Source organism: Artemia sp. Qi Xiang Cuo, chromosome 8, assembly GCF_049724085.1.
Source record: "Artemia sp. Qi Xiang Cuo chromosome 8, ASM4972408v1, whole genome shotgun sequence".
NCBI classification, from domain to species: domain Eukaryota; kingdom Metazoa; phylum Arthropoda; class Branchiopoda; order Anostraca; family Artemiidae; genus Artemia; species Artemia sp. Qi Xiang Cuo.
Genome location: NC_142801.1, coordinates 59,535,550 through 59,560,190, shown reverse-complemented (window position 1 = coordinate 59,560,190; position 24,641 = coordinate 59,535,550). Strand labels below are relative to the sequence as shown.

The following is a 24,641-nucleotide window of genomic DNA, read 5'->3' as shown; positions in this document are numbered from 1 at the left end:
ATTTTAGGATTCTGCTGGATAGAGGTGCAGAGTCACTGATGCTAGTCAATTTTAATTCCTATTAAACCCAGGTTAATAACCTTGGGCTTTCTCTTTTATTTCCAAAAGAAAAATTATATAAATGTAAAACAAAATTAAAGTAAAAAAATGAATTTATAATTTTTTTTTATAAAAATTAAAAAACATTAAAGTAAGATGTTTGTGTCAGTGAATTGCTGCTTAAGCATGCTAAGATAAAAAAAAAATCTAACTTATGGAAAAATTAAGAAAAGTAATATGTTTTAAATTGTTAAAACTTGAAAGTTGTAGAAAATATTAGAGCAAGGAAATCTAAAAATTTCCGTGTTTAATTTTCAAATGTTTAGACCTTTTGATAAAAACGAAGAAACGCGATAAGCCAATGGCTTCCCTCTGTTCTTGATTAAAATAAACGATTTACTTAAAAAAAAGTGTTTTCTTGGTGTAAAAAGAAAAGAAGAATGCCAGTGGGATTTGCTTCAAAGGCTGATTGAAGACGTTTTTGATCTTTTCACTATAAGATGTTGTTTGATGCTATATATATGGCTAAAAAATAGCAAAATTAATGTGATTTTGGGTGAAAATTGTCTCTCATTGAGTAGTACCATTTTAAAATGACTACATTTCCTGAAATAATATGATAGTATCAAAGTAGCCGGATTCCAAGTTTCTAATGCTATGAAAAGTTATGGATTATAAGATATAATATTAAAAACTTAGTGAACAAACTTAATTATAATTTCAAGTTCCGAACATGATTTTACCCCCCTATAATTTACTTCAGTAATTCCAGTGTGTGTAAATATATACATAGAGTCCGTAGTACAAAATAATTGTCTTGTAATGGCAGCGAAACTATAGGTGAAAGTAAATGATTCAGTTGTATTCATCAAGTTTCGAGCAAAGTCGTGTAAATCGAATGTTATCGATTTGTACGATTACACGAATATAATCGTGTATCGAATGTTACTTTCATATATGTGTGCTCGACCACTGTATCTCAATTTTTATAGTATCGTAGCCCCCCCCCCCCTCTTAAAAATAGATCAAAAATAACCTTAGTCACCTCATGATTCCTTACAATTAATAAGAATTTGAACCGATCATTTGATCCCTTTAATCATTGATCCCTTGGGATCAATTTGATCCCTTTCAATTTGATCAAGGAATCAATTTGATCCCTCTAATCATTAGAATCTTATTTTCATCCTAGTTACTGATACATGTTTATTCTTTTTAGTCCTTTTTTGCTTTTGTGTGTATTTGCACGTGCAGTGTTTTTTGGTTAATAAATTTGTTTTTGGTTTTTGGTTTACACTTTTATAAACTCTTACTTCCTTTTCTTTAAAAGGTCGTGACCCATTTTCTAAAGAGCTCCCACTATCTTGGTGTCTCTATCCCTAGGCTGGGAAATGATTTTCTAGAACCAAAAGCCTGTTATTTTAAGGAAAATACCTGCTTGAATATAGGAACAGCCGTAATTAGTTTTTTTTTTATTATAGGCAAGTGAGTCAGTATGGAGAATGCTTGTTGCACGAGGTATAGTGAAGTCAATTCGTCATGGTGAAGTCTTGGTCTTTATGTTGACACTAGCAGCATTGGTGCCATGGTACAGACGCTGCACCTCCTCGCGTGATTCTGTATTCTCTTTATCGCGGTACTCTTGTTTTTGTTATTATTAGTAATAGCTTAGAAATTAGAAATAATTTAATTAATAATAAATAACTATAATGCTAATAGGGCCCGGATTTATTTGTGATAAAAATTATAAAGTATGTACATATATATGTAATTATTTATTGGACAATATGTAAGTAAAAAGGCAGAATATGTATAAAAAAAACATTGAGAAAGATACGATTTTTATTGCAAGAAAGGTATTTGAAAAAAAATTGGTATCGAAGATATAACATTGGTTCAGTTATAAAAACAGAGTATTAATAACAAAAAACATCACACTGAAGTAGCTAATTTATTGTTTGAAATTGTTACTAACTACAAAAAACTTCAAATTATTAAGTACAAAAGATCGACGGTTTGATCTTAAAATTGCCTTGTAACGGCTATGGGAACGCTCCACATCCACTGATGTAAGGGGTGCATACTTGAAACATGCAATGTCTGATGGCGTGAAGGATTTAAAGTCTGCTTCAATGTCCTGCCCACTATTTATTTTAGCTAGGAGTTTAGTATTTCTCCATCCTGAGTTTTTGTTGGGCACATCCTCCAATTTCTTCCATATCGTAGTTCCAATTTCCCCAGGAACTCCTTTTAGCTTCTCAATAGCGTTGTTAACAGTAGCTACACTATCCATTGTGGTCATATTTTGAAATTCGTGCTTTGTTATGGCGTGTATTAAAAAATAAGCACTTGAAGAAACGTAAGCGAAGTTATTCTTTCGTTTGGGTTCTTCCATTACGGCTCTAGCCTGTTCTATTGCTATAGCCGAGGCTGAGTCTAGTTCAGAGAGAAGAATTTTAATTCAGCCAAAGTTCTTGCTGTAATAGTCTGCCGCTTCTAACCAAGTTCCCTCTCTCGTAACTATTGGCTGAGGGGTTAGGGATGGATCAGGATAAAGCTATTTAAACATGTTTATTTGAATCAGGGCTTTTAAAAATACTTTTTAACATTTGCTGTTAAGGAATCAATATCAGGAAACTGAAGTCTGACAATTTCTGCAACTCGGTGAAGTGCATGTGTGAGGCAAGTTACATGGAACATATTCGGGTAGAATACCTTCAATGCCTTTCCCGCTTTCACCAAGTACGGAGCAGCGTCTAACAAAAATAAAAAAAACCTTATTCGTGTAACACACCATTTGGCCAAAGAAGATTCATTGAATCATTGAAAAAACGAGCAACAGTTGTATGGTTACACTTTTCCAAAACTTTACAGATTAAAAGAAACTGTTGTCGTGGTGAATCGGTGCTTAGTTTTCCAACTATTACATGGGCAATGTATCTTCCTTCAGCATCAGTTGTTTCATCAACTGAAACCCAAATAGGGCAATCTCCAAAATTACCTCGAATTTTAGCAAGAGTTTCCATATAAATAATTTGTAAAAAATTTTTTTTAATGTGATTTCATCAGGGACTTTTTTGCCTGAATAGCGTTCGTAAAAACTCTTAAAATCTGGGTTACTGATTTTTTAAAATGAGATGTCTGCCCTAATTAATGCGCGACGTCTGTATTAAATGAAGACTCACATGCTGCACCAGATGAAGAAGCCGATATCTGTTGAGGGCCTGATCGTCTTTCCTTGTTCTCCTTATGTTTAGCTGTAGCAATATGTTTAATAACTTGAAAACGCTGGGAAGTAGACACAGCTGTATCACAGGACGAACAATATAATACAGAAGAATCGCTTTTAAATGTTTCATCGGGGAGCTCCCGCAGATACTTCTTCACTAGGTCCGAATTTTTAGTTGGTACTTTAGGCATTTTTATCCCTGCGCTACAGACTTGACACTACGCACGTATAATGCTTTTTTGCCGATAGGGGACTGACAAGCTCTGCGCACGGATGTTGAAATGTTACTGTGAATAATTAAGTGAAAACAACCGGACTAGGGTGGCTGTCTCTTTTTGTCTCTGTGCACTTCTTCAATTTCTGAGAATATTTTCTCTCCGGTCACGCACCCATCATCTTTCCTAACGAACAACACGAGTGAGGTAGTTAAACCAAATTTAACATTCGTGTATTCCTGTCTACTGAATAAAAAAAACTAACTGGAAGCGTGATACTTAAGAAATGGAGTGTAGGCGATGGATGTGTATAAGAATGGGTAGAATATGTGAAATTATGTGTTTTCGGTGAAATATGTAAAATAAAAATGGGCCTGGATGATTCAGAATGCCTTAAAACGTATTTTAAGCTTATGAGTATTACGATATCTAACTCTAATAAAAATATGTAAATACATACAAATCCGGGCCCTAAAATAAATAACTGAAGAAGAAAGATAAAACTGTAATAAAATAAAAATAAAACTATTGAAGAAATAATAAATAAGTATAATAAATAATATAAAATATTACATAAATAAATCATAATTAATAATAATTAATATTATAAGTGACTTAGAAAAAAACAACAACAAAAAAGACTTAAAATATAAAATACATGCTTGTAGGCGATGGGGTGATATTTAGTACTATCTTCTTTATCAAATACTTTCTTAAAATATGTTATATTTACTGCTAATTACAATGACACGCATTGCAAAACTTTAAGTGTAAGTGGAATTACATTTGACAAACTCAAATTAACCTACGTATTCTGTGGACAGAATCGCGGAGTTTTGTGTTACTAGCCCCGTTTTTCTTACCAAACGATTTTTAACTAAATCTTTGGACTCTGATCCTACTTCTCACACATTTTTTTTCAGAACATCCAAATACATTCTGCTCTGATCAGAAGTCTAAGCACTAGGATGAGAATGTCACCTTTATTTAATGTTCTACCTGGCTTCTCTCTGTTCATCCTTTGCCAGCCGGTTATTGGAATGTGTAGGTCCAGTCTGGCATTCACAATTTTCAAACTAAGCAACAAACTTGATTTGGCCCTAAAACTTTCACTCAGGACCATTTACAAAGACAGTAAAATCCCATACTCCTTAGAGCCGCACGCATAAAAGAAAGGAGAGATAACATTTGCTTATGTTTTGCTAGTTACCCCACTTCTAATCCCCGAACTGAGGACATTTTCCCTCGATATCACAATTCCACGAGACCCTGGCCCCCTGCTTATTCTCCAGAGTAATTTCAATTTACTTTTCGATCCTAGCTAATGCCGAGAGGTTTCGAAAGAGTTTCATCTCCTCTATTCTAGAGCACCTTAATAATTCCTGATGCAGGTCCTGATCCAAAAACAATCCCTTCATCTCTTTTTTAATTGATGGTGTATGGTCACAATAACTATTCCCTCTTTTTCCATTACTAGTTTTTGTTTTTATCCATTTGTGATACTTCTTTGGCTTCAGTTTTTTTTTGTGCATTTGAATTTTTAAGATCTCTTTTTTTAGTGTTGTCTTTTACACAGTCTTTTTTTTAATTATCAATATTTCTGTTTTTTATTCTTAATTATTTTGACTTGTATTATGCTTCTGATCCCAAATTTTTTAATTTTTACATTATTGGCTTGGGATTTGAATTTGGTCGTTTTTTTAGCTTGTGATAGTCGTTTGTCAATAATTCATTACCACATTTCTCTTCTCAATGAAATTTTGAATATAAGGTCTTTTGACCAAGACGAGTAAACTATAAGAATTGAGTACTTTGATCAAGCATAGAATAAAATTTAAGCAGACGAATTTAAAATAAGAATAGGTCAGTTTCGATGTTTTATATTTTGAGAAAAAACGATCCTGATTCTACTTCTCAGGCAGAGTTTTTCCTCTAAAAATTTATTCTGCTCTGATCAGAAGCTTAAGGACTATGGTGAAAATATTACCTCTGTTCATAGTCCTTGGATAAAAAGAGGTTTTGAGTTGAAGTAATTGTGAATCAGAAGGGCTTAACACTGATTAATCATAGCGGAAAATCTGAGCAGGTTGGAAAGATCGGCCAACATTATAAGAAAATCCAAGGACTGATCTTGCTTCTCAAACTATTATTTTTTCCGGAGATCAAAGTTTATTATGCTCGGGTCAGGATACTGACGATAGACTTGGATAGAATATAATTTCTGTTCAATGTCCTGTATGGCAAATATGAACTGAAGCACTTGTGATAGAGAATAGTGAGCTCATATACTTTGACAAAGAACGATTTTATAAGAAAATCTAAGGACTCTGATCTTCTTTTTCATGCTGTTATTTTTTTTTCGGAGATCTAAGTTTATTCTGTTCTGGTCAGGGTACTTAAGACTTTGATAGAATATAATTTCTGTTCTATGTCCTGTTTGGCAAATATGAACTGAAGCACTTGTGATAGAGAACAGTGAGCTCATATACTTTGACAAAGAACGATTGTATAAGAAAATCTAAGGACTCTGATCTTCTTTCTCAAGCTATTATTTTTTTTCGGTGATCAAAGTTTATTCTTTTCTGGTCAGGGTACTTAAGACTTTGATAGAATATAATTTCTGTTCAATGTCCTGTTTGGCAAATATAAACTGAAGAAATTGTTATAGAGAGCAGTGAGCTCATATACTTTGACAAAGAACGATTTTATAAGAAAATCTAAGGACTCTGATCTTCTTTTTCATGCTGTTATTTTTTTTTGGAGATCAAAGTTTATTCTGTTCTGGTCAGGGTACTTAAGACTTTGATAGAATATAATTTCTGTTCTATGTCCTGTTTGGCAAATATGAACTGAAGCACTTGTGATAGAGAACAGTGAGCTCATATACTTTGACAAAGAACGATTGTATAAGAAAATCTAAGGACTCTGATCTTCTTTCTCAAGCTATTATTTTTTTTTCGAGATCAAAGTTTATTCTGTTCTGTTCAATATACTGTTTGGCAAATACAAACTGAAGCCCTTATGGTAGAGAACAATGAGCTCTAACAATTTAGCAGTTTGATTAATCAAAAACTAAAATCTAAGATCTCATATACTTTGACAGAGAAGGATTTTATAAGAAAATCTAAGGACTCTGATCTTCTTTTTCATGCTGTTATTTTTTTTCGGAGATCTAAGTTTATTCTGTTCTGGTCAGGGTACTTAAGACTTTGATAGAATATAATTTCTGTTGAATGTCCTGTTTGGCAAATATGAACTGAAGCACTTGTGATAGAGAACAGTGAGCTCATATACTTTGACAAAGAACGTTTTTATAAGAAAATCTAAGGACTCTGATCTTCTTTCTCAAGCTATTATTATTTTTCCGAGATCAAAGTTTATTCTGTTCTGTTCTGTTCAATATACTGTTTGGCAAATACAAACTGAAGCCCTTATGGTAGAGAACAATGAGCTCTAACAATTTAGCATTTTGATTGATCAAAAACTAAAATCTAAGATCTCATATACTTTGACAGAGAAGGATTTTATAAGAAAATCTAAGGACTCTGATCTTTTTTCTCAAACTATTAATTTTTCCGGAGATCATTATTTATTCTGCTCTGCTCAGGCTTCTAAGGACTTCGATAGAATATCGTTTCTGTTCAGTGTTCTCTTTGGCAATTACGAACTGAAGCACTTGTAATAGAGCACAGTGAGCTCTAAAATCGTAAGCATTTTGATTAGCAGAAGCTGAAAAACTGAACAGAAGAACATAAGTTCAGAGAAGCAACATCTCATCAGCTCAAGAGTCTTACTGCTGTTGAGATTGAACTCGAACTCTTAGTGAGGATTGTCGTATATTTATTGTTTCCTCCCAAGAAGAAAAGACGCATGGGGTGTTAACTGCTGTCTTAATGCTTACCGCTTAATAGATCGCTAATTTTTCTCTGAAGTATTCCAAGTTCTTGTAAATAAACATATATAGACACCAAATCGTAAATAGACATATATAGACACATATCGTAAATAGACACCAAAATGCGAAACTCAAGTGAATGCTATCTCAAGAAATTCTACCGATATCTATTATCTCATTGGGGTAAAAGGGTGGTAATACTCTACCTCAGTTGCCTATTTATTCAATAATGGTTATAATAATTTTTCAACAAGCGTCTTCAAACTGTAATTCTGTAATTGGCAGAATACAGGTAATAAATTTTTGTCCACAGTACATAATTCAGCAACCTGTAGAGGGTGTTTGAGTTAACTATTTTAATTTTAGGATTAGAACATACAAAATCTCCTATCTGTTCTTGATCTAATCTAAAAATAAATCATACTTTTTTACTGTGCAAAAAAAAGTGTCTTATTACCAATAGACTACCTAATAATATCACCACAAAGGACTAAGTTGTTAGATTTTTTAGACGGTTGTCTTATCCTGCCACTATATTTCCGCTATCTTTTAGATTCAAAAATTATTTTTTAAATTTTACAGATATTAAATAAAATTGAATATGGTATAGCATGGTCTAAGAAATTATTTATGAAGTGGTAACTAGAGTAATGCCCAAGTTCAAAGCGCATTATTTTTCTCAAAAAAAAAAAAAAAAAATCAATTTATTAATATACTGGTTGGCTAATACTATTTTCTTTCTTTCTTCACGATAAAAAATAAAAACTTCTACGAAGCTTTTTCAATTTTGTATTTATACTTTCCCTATACAGTCATCTATTCACTATTTTTTAGACTTGTTCAAAAGAATTTATGAAAGCTATCATTTAAGCCTCATGTTAGCAAAGTATGTAGGGTCTAATAACCTCAAGCTGTGGTTGTTTTGTAATATTATAGTATTAATTTACCATAAATACTATGGAGTTTCTCGTCCCTCCAGAAATCATGTTTGCTTGTCTGTTTAGATTTATCGCTCATCATTAACCCATATCATTCCTAGAATTGTGTACAATTGGAGGTTTTCCTCAGTAGATAACACCATTTCAATTAAATTAAAACATTGGTTTAATAAAACAAGTTAGAACAATTGTTATTTTTCTCATTAGATGAAATAAAATTCTCCAAAAAAACAGAGTGCTGCTTATGTTTGTTTTGCCTTTTGGTGAAATATCTCTTGAGTAAGTCGTATGAATGTCAATAATCTTTGAATTAACTTTCAGATTCATTATTGGAGGTTCAGAGAGATTTTCAGCTCCCGTATTCCCTGATCATAGCAAAAAGAGATGTACAAAGCATGCTCTTTGTAAACATAATAATTCTTGTATTTATTATATGCTAGAGGTACGTATTATATGCTGAAGATATGTACAATGTGCAAGAGGTATATTGAGGGTTTTATTATATGCTAGAGGTGTGTATTATGGGGTAGCCGTATTAACAATGCTATAGAGCCATCATTCTAAACTTGGGGCAAGTGCCTCACCGGTTGGGCATGACAATATTTTGGGGGGTCAAGGGCAGGACGTGAACCCTTGGGCTGACTTTGTTTTAGAGCCTTTATTAAAAAAAAAAAACATTTTTCATGTTTTAATTTAGAGCCTTTATTTAAAAAAAAAACATTTTTCATGTGAATGGCGTCACGTTCATATTCTTCTAAAGAACACAAAAAAATATGATGGTGTTGCAATGACATTATACATTGCATAAAAAGGGTGAGCGTGTAACTAAACCCATTTAACAGAGCTTCCATGCAACTCAACCCCGTTTAACTGAACTCTCGTTTGACTGAGCCCCCGCACAACTCAATCCCATTTACATTGTATAAGAGGGGTGTGGGCGTAACTGAACTCATGTAACACAGCATCCATGCAACTCAACCCCATTTAACTAAACACTTGTTCAACTAGACCCTCGTTTAAATCAACCTCTTTTGACTTAACCCCTATGTAACTCACTCATATTTTTGTTTCACTGAACTGAACCCAAGGCCTAAAAATAATTTTGGACTAGTACTAATTAGAAGCTCAAACTATGCTTCTTGCTTCATTAGGAGTTTCTAACTATGTTACCCATTTGGACAAGCTAAACCAGTTTGGACCAAAGACAAAGAATCAGTAGAGCCGCGATTGCAATTAATTTCTGTCACTGGCAGCCAATGAAAAGGCTTCTCTTCTGGGAGGCTGCTTGCTTGCGTGTATCTCTTCGTGCATGGCAAAGTTAATAATTACCTCATCAAGTTAGATTTTATCCATGTTCCTTCTAAATGACCAGAGTTTGATTTCTTTGCCTGTACTTGGCCAAATATTATAATTATTTTTATAATATGTGAATTTGGAGAAGGATGGGTTTTTGAATTTAGACCTCAGCTCTAAGATTAAAAGTAGCTTTTACTCTGGTTGGACTTAAATTGTAATAGGATGTAGTCTCAAGTCTAGGAATACAAAAAAGTCAGAAAGAATTTGAAAAAAAACTGAGAAACGTTAGGAAGAAACCATTGTCTTACAGGGTCAAAAATTTCCGCTGAAAAATAAAATTCTAAAAGAATATCATGAAGGTAAAGTTTATTATACTTGTTATTAGGTTTGAATAGTGAATCAATCGATTTTTAATTTGAAAATTTTGGATGAAGAATGTTATATAACATCAAACCAGTCACCAGTTACTGCACACCCTTATGGGGAAATAAAACACAATTTCCGAGAACCTCAAAAGGTTACCCATTTCAGTGCCCCTACGATGCTCGACTGACTGGCTAGTGCTGGGGAAAAGGTGAAAGAAAAGAAGACGTGTTCAAGTATCAACCACTTTTTCCTAATTTCCAACAATTTCTTTCGTAATTAATTTTAGCGTTGAAATGAAAATATATAGCTTCCATCATTAACGAATCAGCTTGTATTTGGATGATTTTTTTTCACTTGATCGTTTTTTTTTAAACTTTTTTTTTACTTTGCACTTGCAAAGGTGACTGGGTAGTGGGGTATTCAAGAGGGGGATTTTAAACAAAAGCATGAGGATTTTTGGTCATGGAGATTTTAGTGGTAGAATTTTTATGGTTTAAAGCCTTTACATTCCAGTAATGACGCTAAAATTGGAAATTGGCGCCATAATGTATTTTACGATGGTGTTCTCACGAGGAAATTATAAAAAGCATCTACATTAGAACATTAGATTTGAAATAACATTAAACAGCTCTCTACGATATTCTAGTTCTCTATCAGTATTGGAGAAATTAAATAGAAAAAGGGACATATATTTGTGTTTCCTGCTCTTTTTAAGTGATATCAGTATTTTAGTTTTGAGATTAACTTTTAGTGTTAATTTAAATAAGAGGTATCATTCTTGAATCAGCATTAACAGCAACTTTTTCTATGTGTTTTTTTTAATGTGTCTTTAAGACTTTGTTTATTATGGGCTTTCTCTGTACAAGGGCACAACTATTGCTGCAACCATGACCTTCAAGTGTGTTCGGGCCCCGGGCATGAAAATCTCTGCTAATTTTCAAATATATAGGACAAAAGGATAAATTTTGTTTTTTAGAGCATTTTACATCGAAGAAAAGACACAAAAGAGCTAACCAGCAAATAAAGATCATTTCATTCGAGTCAACTTTTGACATATCCGACAAAACGGGCTGAATTACATTTTGTATTTATATTATTGATTTGAGGAGGGCTGAACTGAATGTGGTTGATTTGAATGAGGGTTAAGGTAGATAGGTTTGGGGTAAAGAATGGGTTTAGTTGATTTAGTTGGGTTTGGGGTAAAGAATGGGTTTGAGGATTGAGTGAGATGAGGGTTGAAATATACAGAAGGTGAATAAAATAGAGGTAGAAACAATGGGGGGTGGAGTTGCACAAGGATTGAATTACACGGAGGATAAGTTGAATGAGGATTGAGCTGAATATGGTCGAGTTGCCCGGATATTGAGTTGAATGGGGGTTTAGTTGCACGAGGATTATGTTCTATGGGGTTTAGTTGCACGACGGATCAATTAAATTGGGGTTCAATTTAATTCAATTGGGGTTAGAGGTTGATGAAAAAGGATTTGAAAAGTGGAATTTAAGGTCACGATGGAAGGGGTGCCCTAAGGGGGAAGGGCAGCCTGAGATATCGGATGAACCTAAAAGGTATATGAAATTTGAAATGTAGTATACCTCTATTTTTATAACTTAATATATTTTGGAATGCTCAATTTTATATAAATCTAATATATGGATTTTTTTTAAGAAGTTTTTTTTTATGAAAAGAGTAGGTGACATTAAATAAGTTATGAGATATTGCTAAAGAAAATTTGAAAGTCACCGAGAGGAGAGGAGGTGGGAATTAAAAATTTAAAAAAAAAAAAAAAAATTAAATTGGGGTTCAGTTGCACGGAAGCTCAGTTGCACGAAGGTTCAGTTAAACAGGGGTTGAACGTGACGATGGTTCAATTAAATGGGGGCTCAGTTGCACGGGGGTTCAGTTGCACGGGAGTTGAGTTGAAAGAGGGCTGAGTTGTAAAAGGGTTCAGATGTACGATCGTTCAGTTGCACAATGGTTCAGCTACACGAGGGTTCAGTAGTATGAAGGCTTATTTACAAAGAGTTTCAGTAACACAGGGGTTCAGTTGCACCTGGGGTCAGATGCACTAGGGTTCAGTAGCTCAGGGTTCAGTTGCAGTGGAACCTATAAGAAAGTGTTGTTCAGACAATATTGTTCATTAATATAAAAAATATCTAGAGGATGACCCAAAAATAGATACCAAGTTTATGGCAAATTAAGCTTCCTTCATTACAAAATTTAAAGACCACGAGGGGGCATCAGGATTTTAGAAATGTCTTGGTGAAGTATGGCTTGAATCGGTTGGGAACCACTGGTATAGAGGCATGTTTAATATGCTTGAGGTTAAGGCATATATTTCTTATCTTTGTGTTTTATTCAAAGTAGTTCTATCTAACTATTTAATGTTTCTGTTCTGGTACAACATGGTCGTAAACGGAAAAATAAAACTCTCTTAGACTTTGGCTGTGCTTACACTTATGAATTAATAAAATGTTTACACTTAGGAATCACACTTATTAAAGGAATTAATTTTTTGAAGCTTTAAGAGTTAAGAGTGTAGAAATTGGTTCGAAAATCAATGTTAGGAAAACGAAGAATTTCTTAAATTAGGACTAAATGAAGATAAAGAGGTGATATATGGAGAAAACTGGCCGAGTCGATAGTTTCAGTTACATGGTAGCGTTATTAGTTATGATTGTGCAGTAGTAATGCAAGATACATATTATCTAAGGTACGTGGCATTTTTTTTTATAGTTGACCCAAAACTTTGACATAATAGGAAGATAAGTCTTAGAACGAATATTTAGATACTAGAAGTAACGGTAATGACTGTGGTCAAGTATGATTCTCAAGCTTGAGTTCTTCGAAAGACTGAGATATTCTCATTCTCATCAAACAATAAGCTCTGTGTAAAATGTGACCTGACTCCAGTTTATTGAATCAGAATGCAATGGGTTAAGTGTGCGAGGTTGCGTTTTACGGATACCGAGCGATGGATTGCCATATGTTGTGCGTTTTGGAAATCCAGTTGGGGGCAATCAAAAGCAGGATGTCCTCGAATGGAGCGGGAAGAGGTCGTAACAAAAGATTTAAAGAAGTTGGAAGAAGGAAGAGCTAGGAAGAAGTTGAATGGATCACTCGATGTATGTTTTCGGTATCTTTCTATATATATACTAATCGTTTTTAAGCTTTGCTTTCCGTTGCAAATTTTATTTTGGGCCCTTAGATTGGACCCTAAAATTAATACATTGTGTTTAGTATTCGCCACTTACCTTAGACCTAACCTGTGCCTCCAAGGGTACCCAGCCATTTGCAAGGCATCCCTCATTGCTGCGGCCACCTATACATTTACCTATTCGGATTGAAAGGAGGTATTGTAATTTGTAAGGTCAGCTCGGTAGCTGCGTTGTAGGGTGTTTTTGGCACGTCTTCTTTTTCTGGTAGTGCCTGGCTTTTTCCCATGTGGCAGCTTTTGCCACTAGAAGCGGGTTAAAAAATTGGTTATAAACTTACAATTCAAATATAAATCTGCTATATTATAGCAATATATTCCAAAGACATTCATTTATTACGATGCAAACCGATGAATTTAACATTATAAATCTTATTCTAAAACTGCAAACGATTTTCTATACCTTCTTCTTCAATTGGTTTCCCGTCCTAAAAAAAGCCATTTTTAATTTGTCGCTCACTTCTTATGTTGCTCACGTTTGTTGGCCTTAAGCAGCTTGGTACTGCGATGTGTTTTCAACAGTAGTAGCCGTGGTTTATTAGAATATGCTTGATTGTTTAATATAAATTTTATTGTCGAATAAGTTTAATGTAAATGATTTTTCATATAAACTAATAATAATCGAATAATAGTTAAAGAGAGCTAAATTATTTTTCGTATTAATTTAAAAAATATTTTAATTACAGTTAAATAAATATTAAACATTAAAACAATTCTTTTGATTACTTTTATTTATTGAAGTTGTAGAATCATGCTTTATAAGTGAAATATTATAGGAACACGTCTTAAATTCGATATTGCCTTGTCTGATATATTCTATACAGTTATGATATAATTTAGATATATATTCAATATTCGCCCTCTCTCTTTCTCTCTCTCTCTCTCTCTCTCTCTCTCTCTCTCTCTCTCTCTCTCTCTCTCTCTCTCTCTCTCTCTCTCTCTCTCTCTCTCTCTCTCTCTCTCTCTCTCTCTCTCTCTTTCCTCACCAGACGTATATGTAAATTCTTCTTTTAAAGGAGTTTTTCTTTTATAAAGGGCTTTGTGAAGAAGTTCATTGCTGGATATGGTATTCACGCTGGTTTCAGATTAATTCTCTCATTTGCGAAGCTTCTGCAGAATCCTGGACTAATAACAAAAATTATTTTCAATATGGACAACATCAAATTTGGGCTGTTTGTTGGTGGAATTTCTGGTATTATTCGGGTACGCTATTAATATTAAGCGGTTTTAATTGTGATATTTTTATTCATCGACTTTTTATGCTTTTTAAATAGAAAGCTATTATGTCATCTCGGGGTATGAATAGAATAGTACATTTGATGAATTTGTTTCTTATAAGGTCTGTAGTGCCGATTAGGAATGATGTTTTAAACTGGTTCTTAATTTTCATTTTTTTTTTTTTTTTTTTTTGCTAGCCCCTGGGGCAAGTTTTTTATTTCATGGGGTAGCCGTTAAAATAAATTTTTTTTTTTTTTTTTTATAAAAATTCTCTTTCTCCAAAAGAAAAAAAAAATAATAATAGGGCAATTTGGACTAATTTTGACAAGGAAATTAAAACATAAAATCAAAATAAAACAAAAGCAAAGCTAACGAAATAAAATTTTAAAATAAAGAGAAAAGAAAACATTCGAAATCCCATGATAAAACTGATTATTAAAAGAGCAAGTTTGATATTGAAGGAAAGCACAACTAATTAGGCTAATCATACAGTCAAAATATAAAATATACCAAATTACGATAAATAAAAGTTGGTAGGGATAAATCCTTTTATTAGACAGTGATAATTCACAAAAAATACTGGATATTTCGGCCACATATACAGTGACCCTTATCAGCACAACTTGTCATGTACATGTGACCGAAATATCCGGTATTTTTTTCTGTATTATCACTGTCTAATAAAAGGATTTATCCCTATTCGAACTTTTATTTATCGTCATGGAAAAGCAGTGGGGTCTTCGAAATTACCCATACCAAATCAAAGCATATCAGGGAAGTGCATAATGAAAAAAACTAATAAAATGAAACAAAATGAGGACTCTTTTAACAATATGGCGGTATTATCAAAAAGTATGAAAACCTAATGAGAGAGAAGACTCAGACCTTTTCAAATGGGTTTAATTGGAATTAAAATTTGCTCGTGCTATGGAAAGTATAGCGTTGCTCAACAGAGATAGAAAAATTCAGAACCTGCTGATTATGATTTAGTAGAATTTTAATGCTAATTGAAAGTCTAAGCTTGTTTGCAGCAAGCCTGAAATTTCTGAAAACTAAGCGGTTTATTTTATTTTAATTTTTTTATAAAATAATCTGTGCTTGGTTAATACCATAGAAAAATTAGTAATGACAAAAAATTCAAGTATTTTTATGCAGGTCTCTATAATTAATTAAGGATTTTGCAGCGCAATAGCGCTGCCTAAGTGAAGAACGATGTTGGCACAATGTATTATTATTTTTTTATTTTCTTTTTCCATACCAGGCATTTCGTATCGAAGGAGTTGTCGTAGAAACTTCGAAAAAGGGCTCATTCGATTGGAAATTGGACTGACTAGTGCCTTCTTTAGTCGAAAGTGATTGGAGGGCAATTAGCCCCCCCCCCCCTCAACGCCCACCATTTCTCCAAACACATCCAATCAGCATTTCGAGATAGCCATTTTGTTCAGCGTAGTTGATTTCCAGATAGAAAATAGGTTTTTGAGGAGGTCACTCCCCCACAACCCTCAGGGCAAGGATTTTAAGTTATGCCCTGGGGGCATATAAGGACGATGTTGGCACAATGTATTATTTATTAATTTTTCCCATTTGAGCAGGGTAGTTCGTATCTAAGAAGTTGTCGTAAAAACTTCGAAAAGAGCTCATTCAATTGCAAATTGGAGTGGCTAGTGCCCTTTTTAATAGTCGAAAGTGAATGGAAGGCAACTAACACCCCTTCACGCCCACCACTTCCCGAAACACATCCAATCAAAGTTTTGAGATAGCCATTTTGTTTAGCGTAGTTGATTTCCAGATAGAAATTATGTTTCTGAGGAGGACACTCCCCCACTACCCTCAGGGCAAGGGTTTTAAGTTATGCCTTGGGGGCATATAAGGTTTTTATAGAAGGCGTAGTCGTAGAAACTTCAAAAAAGGCTCATTCGATTGGAAATTCAAAGGGCTAGTGCCCTTTTTAATAGTCGGAAATGATTAGAGGGCAACTAACCCCCCTCTTACGCCCACTTTTCCCCCAAACACATCCAATCAAAATCTTGGTATAGTCATTTTATTCAACGTAGTTTTAAGTTCTGGAAATTAGGTTTTTGAGGATGACAACCCCCCACAGCCCTGAGGGCAAGGGTTGTAAGTTATGCCCTGGGGGTATATAAGGTTTCTATAGAACGGTGTTGTCGTAGAAACTTCAAAAAGGGCTCATTCAATTTAAATATGACATGTCTTGTATCATTTTTCATAGTCGGAAGGGGTTCGACGGTAACTAACCCTCCTGTTAAGCCCATCATGCACCCAACCACTTTAAGTAAAATTTTGAGGCAGCAACTTTGTTCAGCACATTTGAAATTTTTGGATATTAGGTCTTTTAGGATGACAACCCCTCCCCCACACAGCCCTCAGGGCAAGGGTTGTAAGTTATGCCCTGGGGGCATATAAGGTTTTTATTGAAAGCGTTGTCGTAGAAAACTTCAAAAGGGCTCAATAAATTGAAAATTGAAAGGGCAAGCGCCTTTTTTAATAGTTGAAAGTGATTGGAGAGCAACTAACGCCCCTCTTACGCCCACCATTTTCCCAAACACATCCAATCAAAATTTAAGATATCCATTTTGTTCAAAGTAGTTGAAAGTTCTGGAAATTAGGTCTTTTAGGATGATAACCCCCCAAAGCCCTCAGTGCAAAAAGAGTTGTAGAAATTTTAAAAAGGGCTCATTTTATTGGAAATTGAAATTGTTCTTTTTATAGTCGAAAGTGAATGGAGAGTAATCAACCCCCCTTTCACGCCCACCATTTCCCCAAAAATATTTGATCAAAGTTTAGAGATAGCCTTTTTGTTCAATGTAGTTGAAAGTTCTTGAAATTATGTATTTAAGAAGGACAAACCCCCCAGAGCCCCCAGGGCAAAGGTTGTAAGTTATACCCTGGGGGCATATAAGGTTTTTATAGATAGAGTTGTCGTGAAAATTCAAAAGGGCCTCATTCAATTGGAAATTAAGAGGGCTAGTCCCCTTTTTAATAGTCCAAAGTGTTTGGAGGGTAACTAACCCCCCTCTCACGCCCACTATTCCTCCAAACACATCCTATCAAAAGTGTCAGATAGCCATTTTGTTCAATTTAGTAGAAAGTTCTGGAAATTAAGTCTTTGAGAATGACAACCCCCCCCCCCAACCCTCAGGGCAAGGGTTGTAAGTTATGCCCTGGGGGCATATAAGGTTTTTATTGAAAGTTTTGTCGTAGAAACTTCAAAAGGGCTCATTTGATTGGAAATTGAAAGGGCTAATGTCATTTTTAATAGTCGAAAGTGATCCGAGAGCAACTAACACCCCTCTCACGCCCACCATTTCCCCAAACACATCAAATCAAAATTTTTAGATAGCCATTTGGTTTAACGGAGTTGAAAGTTCTGGAAATTAGGTCCTAGTGGATGACAACCACCCTAACAGCCCTTAGGGTAAGGGTTGTAATTTATGCCCTTGGGGCATATAAGGTGTTTATAGAAAGCGTTGTCGTTTCCAAGAGGGCTCATTCGATTGGAAATCGAAAGGCCCAGTGCCCTTTTTAATAGTCGAAAGGGATTGTAAGGCTTGACATTTTTATAGTAATGATCGAAGGGGGTATAATGTATTATTTTTACTATTTTTATTTTTTTGTTTTGTTTAGACCAGGGCACTTCGTATCGAAGGAGTTGTCGTGGAAACTTCGAAAAGGCCTCATTCGATTGAAAATAGAAAGGGCTGATGCCCTTTTTAATAGTCGAAAGTGATTGGAGGGCATCTAATCCCCATCCCACGCTCACCCTCTCATTTGCCCATTATCTTTAAAAACTAAATGTTGCCTTAAGATTAACTTAAAATGTACTGTGTTAATGCTAATTCCCAATAAGGCATCTCAGCAGTATCCCAAGAACGACTGAGGGTATTATGTTCAAACTTTCGGGGCTACTTCTGCTCTTAAAATTTAACCAAATCAAAATAGCGTAAGTGTATCCAAGCTATCAAAGAAAGTAAACAGATTTTTTTGCAAATGGTATCAAGTTTTCCATTTCAGGTCAACTATAGGAGGTATGAAACTAAATTAAACATTACTATTTGTGTCCAGATTTTTAAAAGGGTGTATTTTGTTAAATTGCTGAAAATGTTTCTCCAGCATACAAATAGCAGGCCAAAATAAAAAGTCTTAAAAAAAACTAAAAGATTTAAAGTTTTATTTTCTTTTTCCCTGAAAAGACTATGTAAATTTTTTCCACAAAACAAGTTTTTCAAAGAAAAGTAAAGAACTCGATTAAACAAAAAAATGAGCAAAAATAAAATCAAATAATCTACCAAGCGTGAAACTACCACAATTCAGCATCGATAAATAAATGGAACCCAAAACGAACAGAAATTACAATAAATAACCGAGTAAACTCAAAACGAGCAGAAGTTAACATAGGTTGGGCTCAAAACCCCTATGCCTTCCCAAGGCCAGAACAAAATTTGCACTTTACTGAAAAAATGCAAATGAATGTGCAGTGTCAGTTTAATATACATATACTGATATTTAGTAATCAAAATATTTGATCTATTAAAGTTATAAAAGTAAAAACATTTATATTTTTTTCAGCAAAGTGCAAATTTTGTTCTGGCCTTGGGAAGGCATAGGGGTTTTTGAGCCTATAATGGTTACCTATTTTACAAATATTTTGTAAACTTTACAATTATAAAAGCTTACATCATTTTTTCAGTTTTTCTAAAACTATTTTTATTTATAAAACTGATTATGATTATTTATTTATATTATTTTTTTTAAGCTGTTTTATATATTTATATTATTTATTTATAAAATTACTGTATCTATCATTTGATAATAAAATAGTTATATTAATAATATAATAAATAATATGATTTTGTAAAGAAATACAATATAATACAAATAAATGTAGTAAAATATTTATTGTAAGATTGTTTATAAACTACTTTTCTTATTTAACTATTTCTTCTAAAATAATTGACTTTTAGGCTGTATACGGTGAATAAGTGTAAACAGTTGTAAATTTGGGACATGTACCGTAACTTAGCAAAATGGCAATTATGTTCAAGTTGGGTAATTTAGGCAAAATTTCAAGTTTGCTGATGTCCTAATGCTTGAAGGACGCATGCGTTAGATTATACCTTGTATTTACACTTTTTAGTATAAACTAAAAGTTACTTATATAAGCTACTTAGCTACATGTATGCATTAAAGCCACATAGCCTTGCCTGGAAACTCCAGGGACTGCGATTCATACTTATACGTCTTAAGGCCTTCTCCCTCGAGGACTGGAAAGAGCGGGCAAAAATATAGCTTAGGAACTGACACAGTTTGTGCTGTTCTGGCCTTATATATATATATATATATATATATATATATATATATATATATATATATATATATATATATATATATATATATATATATATATATATATAATAACAATAATAACAATAATAATATATTGCGAAAACAGGCTTGCGCCTCTATCTACAAAATTTAAATAATCAAATGCTTTATCACTATAATGATTGTCAATCTTGTTCTTAAATGCATTGACTGAATCTGAGTTGACAGTGTCTGATGGTAGTGCGTTCCACTCGGTCTGATGGTAGTGCGTTCCACTCGGAGACAATGCGGTTGCTGAACGCCCATCTACCAACATCTCTTCTGAAACGTTCTTCGGTTAGCTTAAACTCGTGACCTCTCAGGCCATTATTCTTGAATGTTATTATCTCTTCTGGAGGGATGTTGTTGTAGTATCTGTTGCGTATTTTATATACTTCAGTAAGATCTCCTCTTAAAAATTGGTATGAGAGGCTTGGGAGCAACAGTTTTTTCAAATAGTCTTGATATGATAAGTCTCTAAGTGATGGAACGAATTAAGTAGCCCTCCTTTGGATTTTTCTATTGCATTGCTGTCTTTTTGAAAAAACGGTCCGGTTGTTGTATGACCATATTTGATCATTGGTCTCACCAACGATTTGAAGAATATAGAAAACAGTGTTGAGTCAGTAAGAGAGAAATTTCTTTGAATAATACCCAAGACTTGTGATGACTTAGAGATGATTGATTTGTAGTGCTTGGTGAAAGTCATGTCACTGTCTATTGTCACTCCCAAATCTCGCGCTATACATATATATATATATATATATATATATATATATATATATATATATATATATATATATATATATATATATATATATATATATATATATATATATGTATATATATATATCTTGTTGATAGATAGATGTATCACAGTAGATGTATCTGAGCTGACAGCAAAAATGCTACAGTAAATCAAAAGGTGTCATGTGATATCTAAAATGCAGGAATAAGCCAACCTTTTTATGTAAATTCGATGGTTTTGGGAAGTCTTTTTTCAGGAAAAAGATGGTATCATTTTATCAACAAAAAACGAGTCTTAGAAAACTAAATTGTAACCAAGATAAAGAACGAGAAAAAAATCAGGCAGATTTTTGCCATGATGAATTATTTAGAGAAGAGGAAAAAGAAAGCTGTTTAGTTGATTGTCGGGTTTTGCCACGGACCGAGAAGATTTTCGAGCATACCTTATCTGACTTATCGGCTTAACACTACATTTCCTGGATGTAATCTGTAAAAGGAAACAACGGTTTATTATCCGGCAAATTGTCTACTGAAACGCTATGAAAACTAGGCGAGTAACAACGTTAATCGTCCGTACTCCACTGTAGAGGTATCATATCTACAAATCCCTGATTGTCTTCCGCATTTCGTAATTACTCTCTCTTTTTGTTCTTTGTATATAATTTCGTATATTTTTTCCGTTTGTGAAGAGATTAATTTATGTTTCTTAACGCCGCTTATCCTGTGTTTCTGGGGTTAGCTGGTGTACTTTATTCGGTAACTAATCCAGGGCGTTTCAAATAGTAATCTGCTTAACCTCCAACGTCATTTACGTCTCTTGAAACGCTAAGAATAAGTAATCAGACTTGTCGGATAATTAATTTTGGGATATTCGAGCGCACTAGATATTACAATGCCCTAGTTTTAAAGAAACTGATGCTAATCGAAGCGGCTGTTTTACTATAGACGGTTATTTTACTTCTATTTTTGGGCTATTGTACTACATACTAATCTTTCTGTTGCCTTTTGTTGTGACTATTTTATAGCCGTAATCATTAGAAATTGAAAATTAATGAAAGTGGAAACTCAGGTTTGTGTTTAAGAATAATCAAAATACTCAGCACCATCTAGTATACCTCCTAGCAGAACTTTAGTTTGTCTTTGTGAAGGACAAAAAACCACCGCCGTATTGCGTTACCTAGCCAAATCATAAATCTGATTATAAGAGATATCAGCCTTACTTGTTCGATTCATTTTTCACTTCTACTTTTGACTTATTTTGGATAGAAACTAATATACCTTCAAAAGGGTACAATAGGTACGTTTATTCAGTTATTTTTAAAACTAGCCTATGGTCTACCTACTGACTTAGCTATAGCTATTTTACAATATTAAAAAGACTTTAAGGTATAGATAAGATAGATAAGATTTATTGCAAAAAGCCTGTGGGCCATAGCAACCCATAAGTCAGTCTACAAACAAAGCTCAGGAACAAAATACAAATTTAGGTAATGAATATCAAAAAGAAAAAAAGAACAACAAAACAACAAAAAAGAAACACATTGATGTCCAACTTTTCCATCAGTAAACATCAACCATAATAAACTTTAGATCCTAGAAATCGTAACAAGCTTTCTTCTCAAACATGATTCCCAGTGTTTAATCCCTAAACGAAGAAACTTACACAACTGTTTAACAGCACATGCGTTCCTCTCTGCCAGTATATGGTCCTTCTAAAACAAGCAATTTTACGACAAGCCTGCAGTTGTAACTTGCATCAAAAAGACAAGACGCTTATATCATTAGATTTATTAGTCTCAAGTTTATCCTGGGAGGGGGATCCGTGAAAGGTGGCAGAAAAAGCACCAGTGAAGTATAGAAGATTCCTAGATTCCTAGAAGATTCCTAGTAGTTTTTTGAAACAAAGAAACTTTTTTTTCTCATTTTGTACGTGGTGTCAAAATAAAACTATCCTAGTTGGGAAAGTAAACTTTTCAGAACAATTTTATGTCGTTCTCCCAAAACCAATGAATTAATTATCTGAGAAGTGGAGTGCAAAATTCTGTATCTCTTCTAGATTTCTTGGAGATAATTCTGGAAAAGTCGATCTTGAATTCCAAATTTTTGGGCAGTTTATATAATTTATGTTTTAATGAATTTTCCATTTTGATTGAGTAATACTATGAAAAGTATTACTCGTTTCTCTTAGAACTGGAGAGCAAAATACTGTGTCTATTCTAGATTGCTTGGAAATAATTCTGGAAAAGTCGATATCCAATTCCAAATTCCGATTTTTTTGTGCCGTTTTCTGAAATTTGTGTTTTGATGCCTTTTGTGTTTTAATTGAATATTATTATGAAAAGTGCGCAATATCACGTGAACTTCCTTATATTTTTAGATACGTCCTTATTATTATTTCCTATTTACTTTCTTTTATCGTTCAATTGGAAACAATTTTCAAAGTTGTCATAACGCATCAACTTTTTGGACATCCTAGATGTAACTTTTTTAAAAAAAAGTAAGGTAGAATTTTTCCCCAGCGTGGATAGTAATATCTTCATCTTCTAAGAAATGCCGCTGCTATTTATTCCAGAAACATAATTGCCTCTGTGAGTTTTATATTTTGAGGTTTTGATTTTGCAAATTCCCTATATTTTTTCTAAGTAAAATCCTTGCTTTCAATCTTCTAAACGTCGTATCTGATATTTCACGCTTCCAATGTCATTTGGCAATTTTTGACGGTTATTGGCAATTATCTTTCAAATTTCTAAACGTCGTATCTGATATGTTCACGCTTCTGATATCATTTGGCAATTTTTGACGGTTTTTGGCAATTATCGGTCAAGCGTCTAAACGTCGTATCTGATATGTTCATGCTTCCGAGATTATACCAAATGCCATATACTTAGCAGGTCTCAGCATGTCAAGCTGTTTCCAAACATATTTTGATCCTCATCATCCACACTGCTTTACTGATCATCCCTTTGAGAACAGCTTAGCAAACGGTTTTTGACAGCTATCTTTCAATTTTCCAAATGTCTTAACTGATATTTTGTCCACTTCCGCTATCATCAGACCAGATCAGATCAGACCGAGAACAGATCAGATCAGGCCGAGAACAGATAAGATCAGACCAAGAACAGATAAAATCAGACCGAGAACAGATCAGATCAGACTGAGAACAGATAAGATCAGACCGAGAACAGATCAGATCAGACCGAGATCAGATCAAATCAGACCGAGATCACATCAGATCAGACCGAAAACGCATCATTTGGCAATTATCATTGTAATTATCATATCATTCGGCAATTCTTAGCAATTATCTTTCAAGCTTCTAGACGTCGTATCTGATATTTTCATGCTACCGAGATAATTTGATAATTTTTGGTGGTTTTTGACAATTTATGTTTCAAGCTTCTAAATGTCGTATATGATATGTTCATGCCTCCGGGATGATTGACTAAAGCTATTTACTTATCAGATCTCAGCATGTCAAGTTGTTTGCAATCATACTTTGATCCTGATGATCCACCCTTTGAGAACTGCTTGGCAAACAGTTTTGGTAATTATCTCCTGAAATTTTAAAATGCCACATACTACTTTTACGTTGTGACGGGTAAGAAATGCGACTACTGTCTAATTCAAGCAATAAGACAGCTAAATTAAATTTCTTTTTTCTAGAGTGTATTGTGCAATCTCAGATGGATTACTGGTAGAGATAGACCTGAACATGGAGTGATTGCAGGATTTTTGGGTGGACTTCCTATGCTCTTTTATAAGAGTACTACACTCGCTTCGTATCTTATGTGGAAAACAATCGAAGTAAGTTTTTGAAGATATTGTATCCTTCTACCATTTTCTAGTATTCCCATTTGAAGACAACCCTAAATTAGGCCACACTGAGAAATTTGATTTCGGGTTGTGTTAGTCGAAACTAAAAGAAAAAAATCGAACTAAGCATTAAACTTTTCCAAAAGAAATTGTTTCAAAACGTGTAATTGAGCCTTTTTATTATCTAAAATCTTTAGATTAATCATTAGATGATTCAAATCTACCGTTCCTAAGTCTTCGATCTTTTTTTGAGGTCGAATGTTTTTTACTAAGTTGAACTGAATGAACTGA

The 24,641-nt window shown here is 33.8% G+C and overlaps 1 protein-coding gene across 1 annotated transcript in view; it reads left to right on the top strand.

Moving 5' to 3' along the window:
* LOC148949643 (transmembrane protein 135-like) overlaps window positions 1–24,641 on the top strand; it is a 112,614-nt gene that overhangs the window by 52,667 nt on the left and 35,306 nt on the right. The window contains exons 4-7 of the mRNA XM_089093637.1: window positions 1,521–1,675; window positions 8,638–8,758; window positions 14,226–14,393; window positions 24,201–24,341. Of these exons, the coding sequence (XP_088949763.1) occupies window positions 1,521–1,675; window positions 8,638–8,758; window positions 14,226–14,393; window positions 24,201–24,341 (585 nt within the window). The remainder of the gene's footprint in view (window positions 1–1,520; window positions 1,676–8,637; window positions 8,759–14,225; window positions 14,394–24,200; window positions 24,342–24,641) is intronic.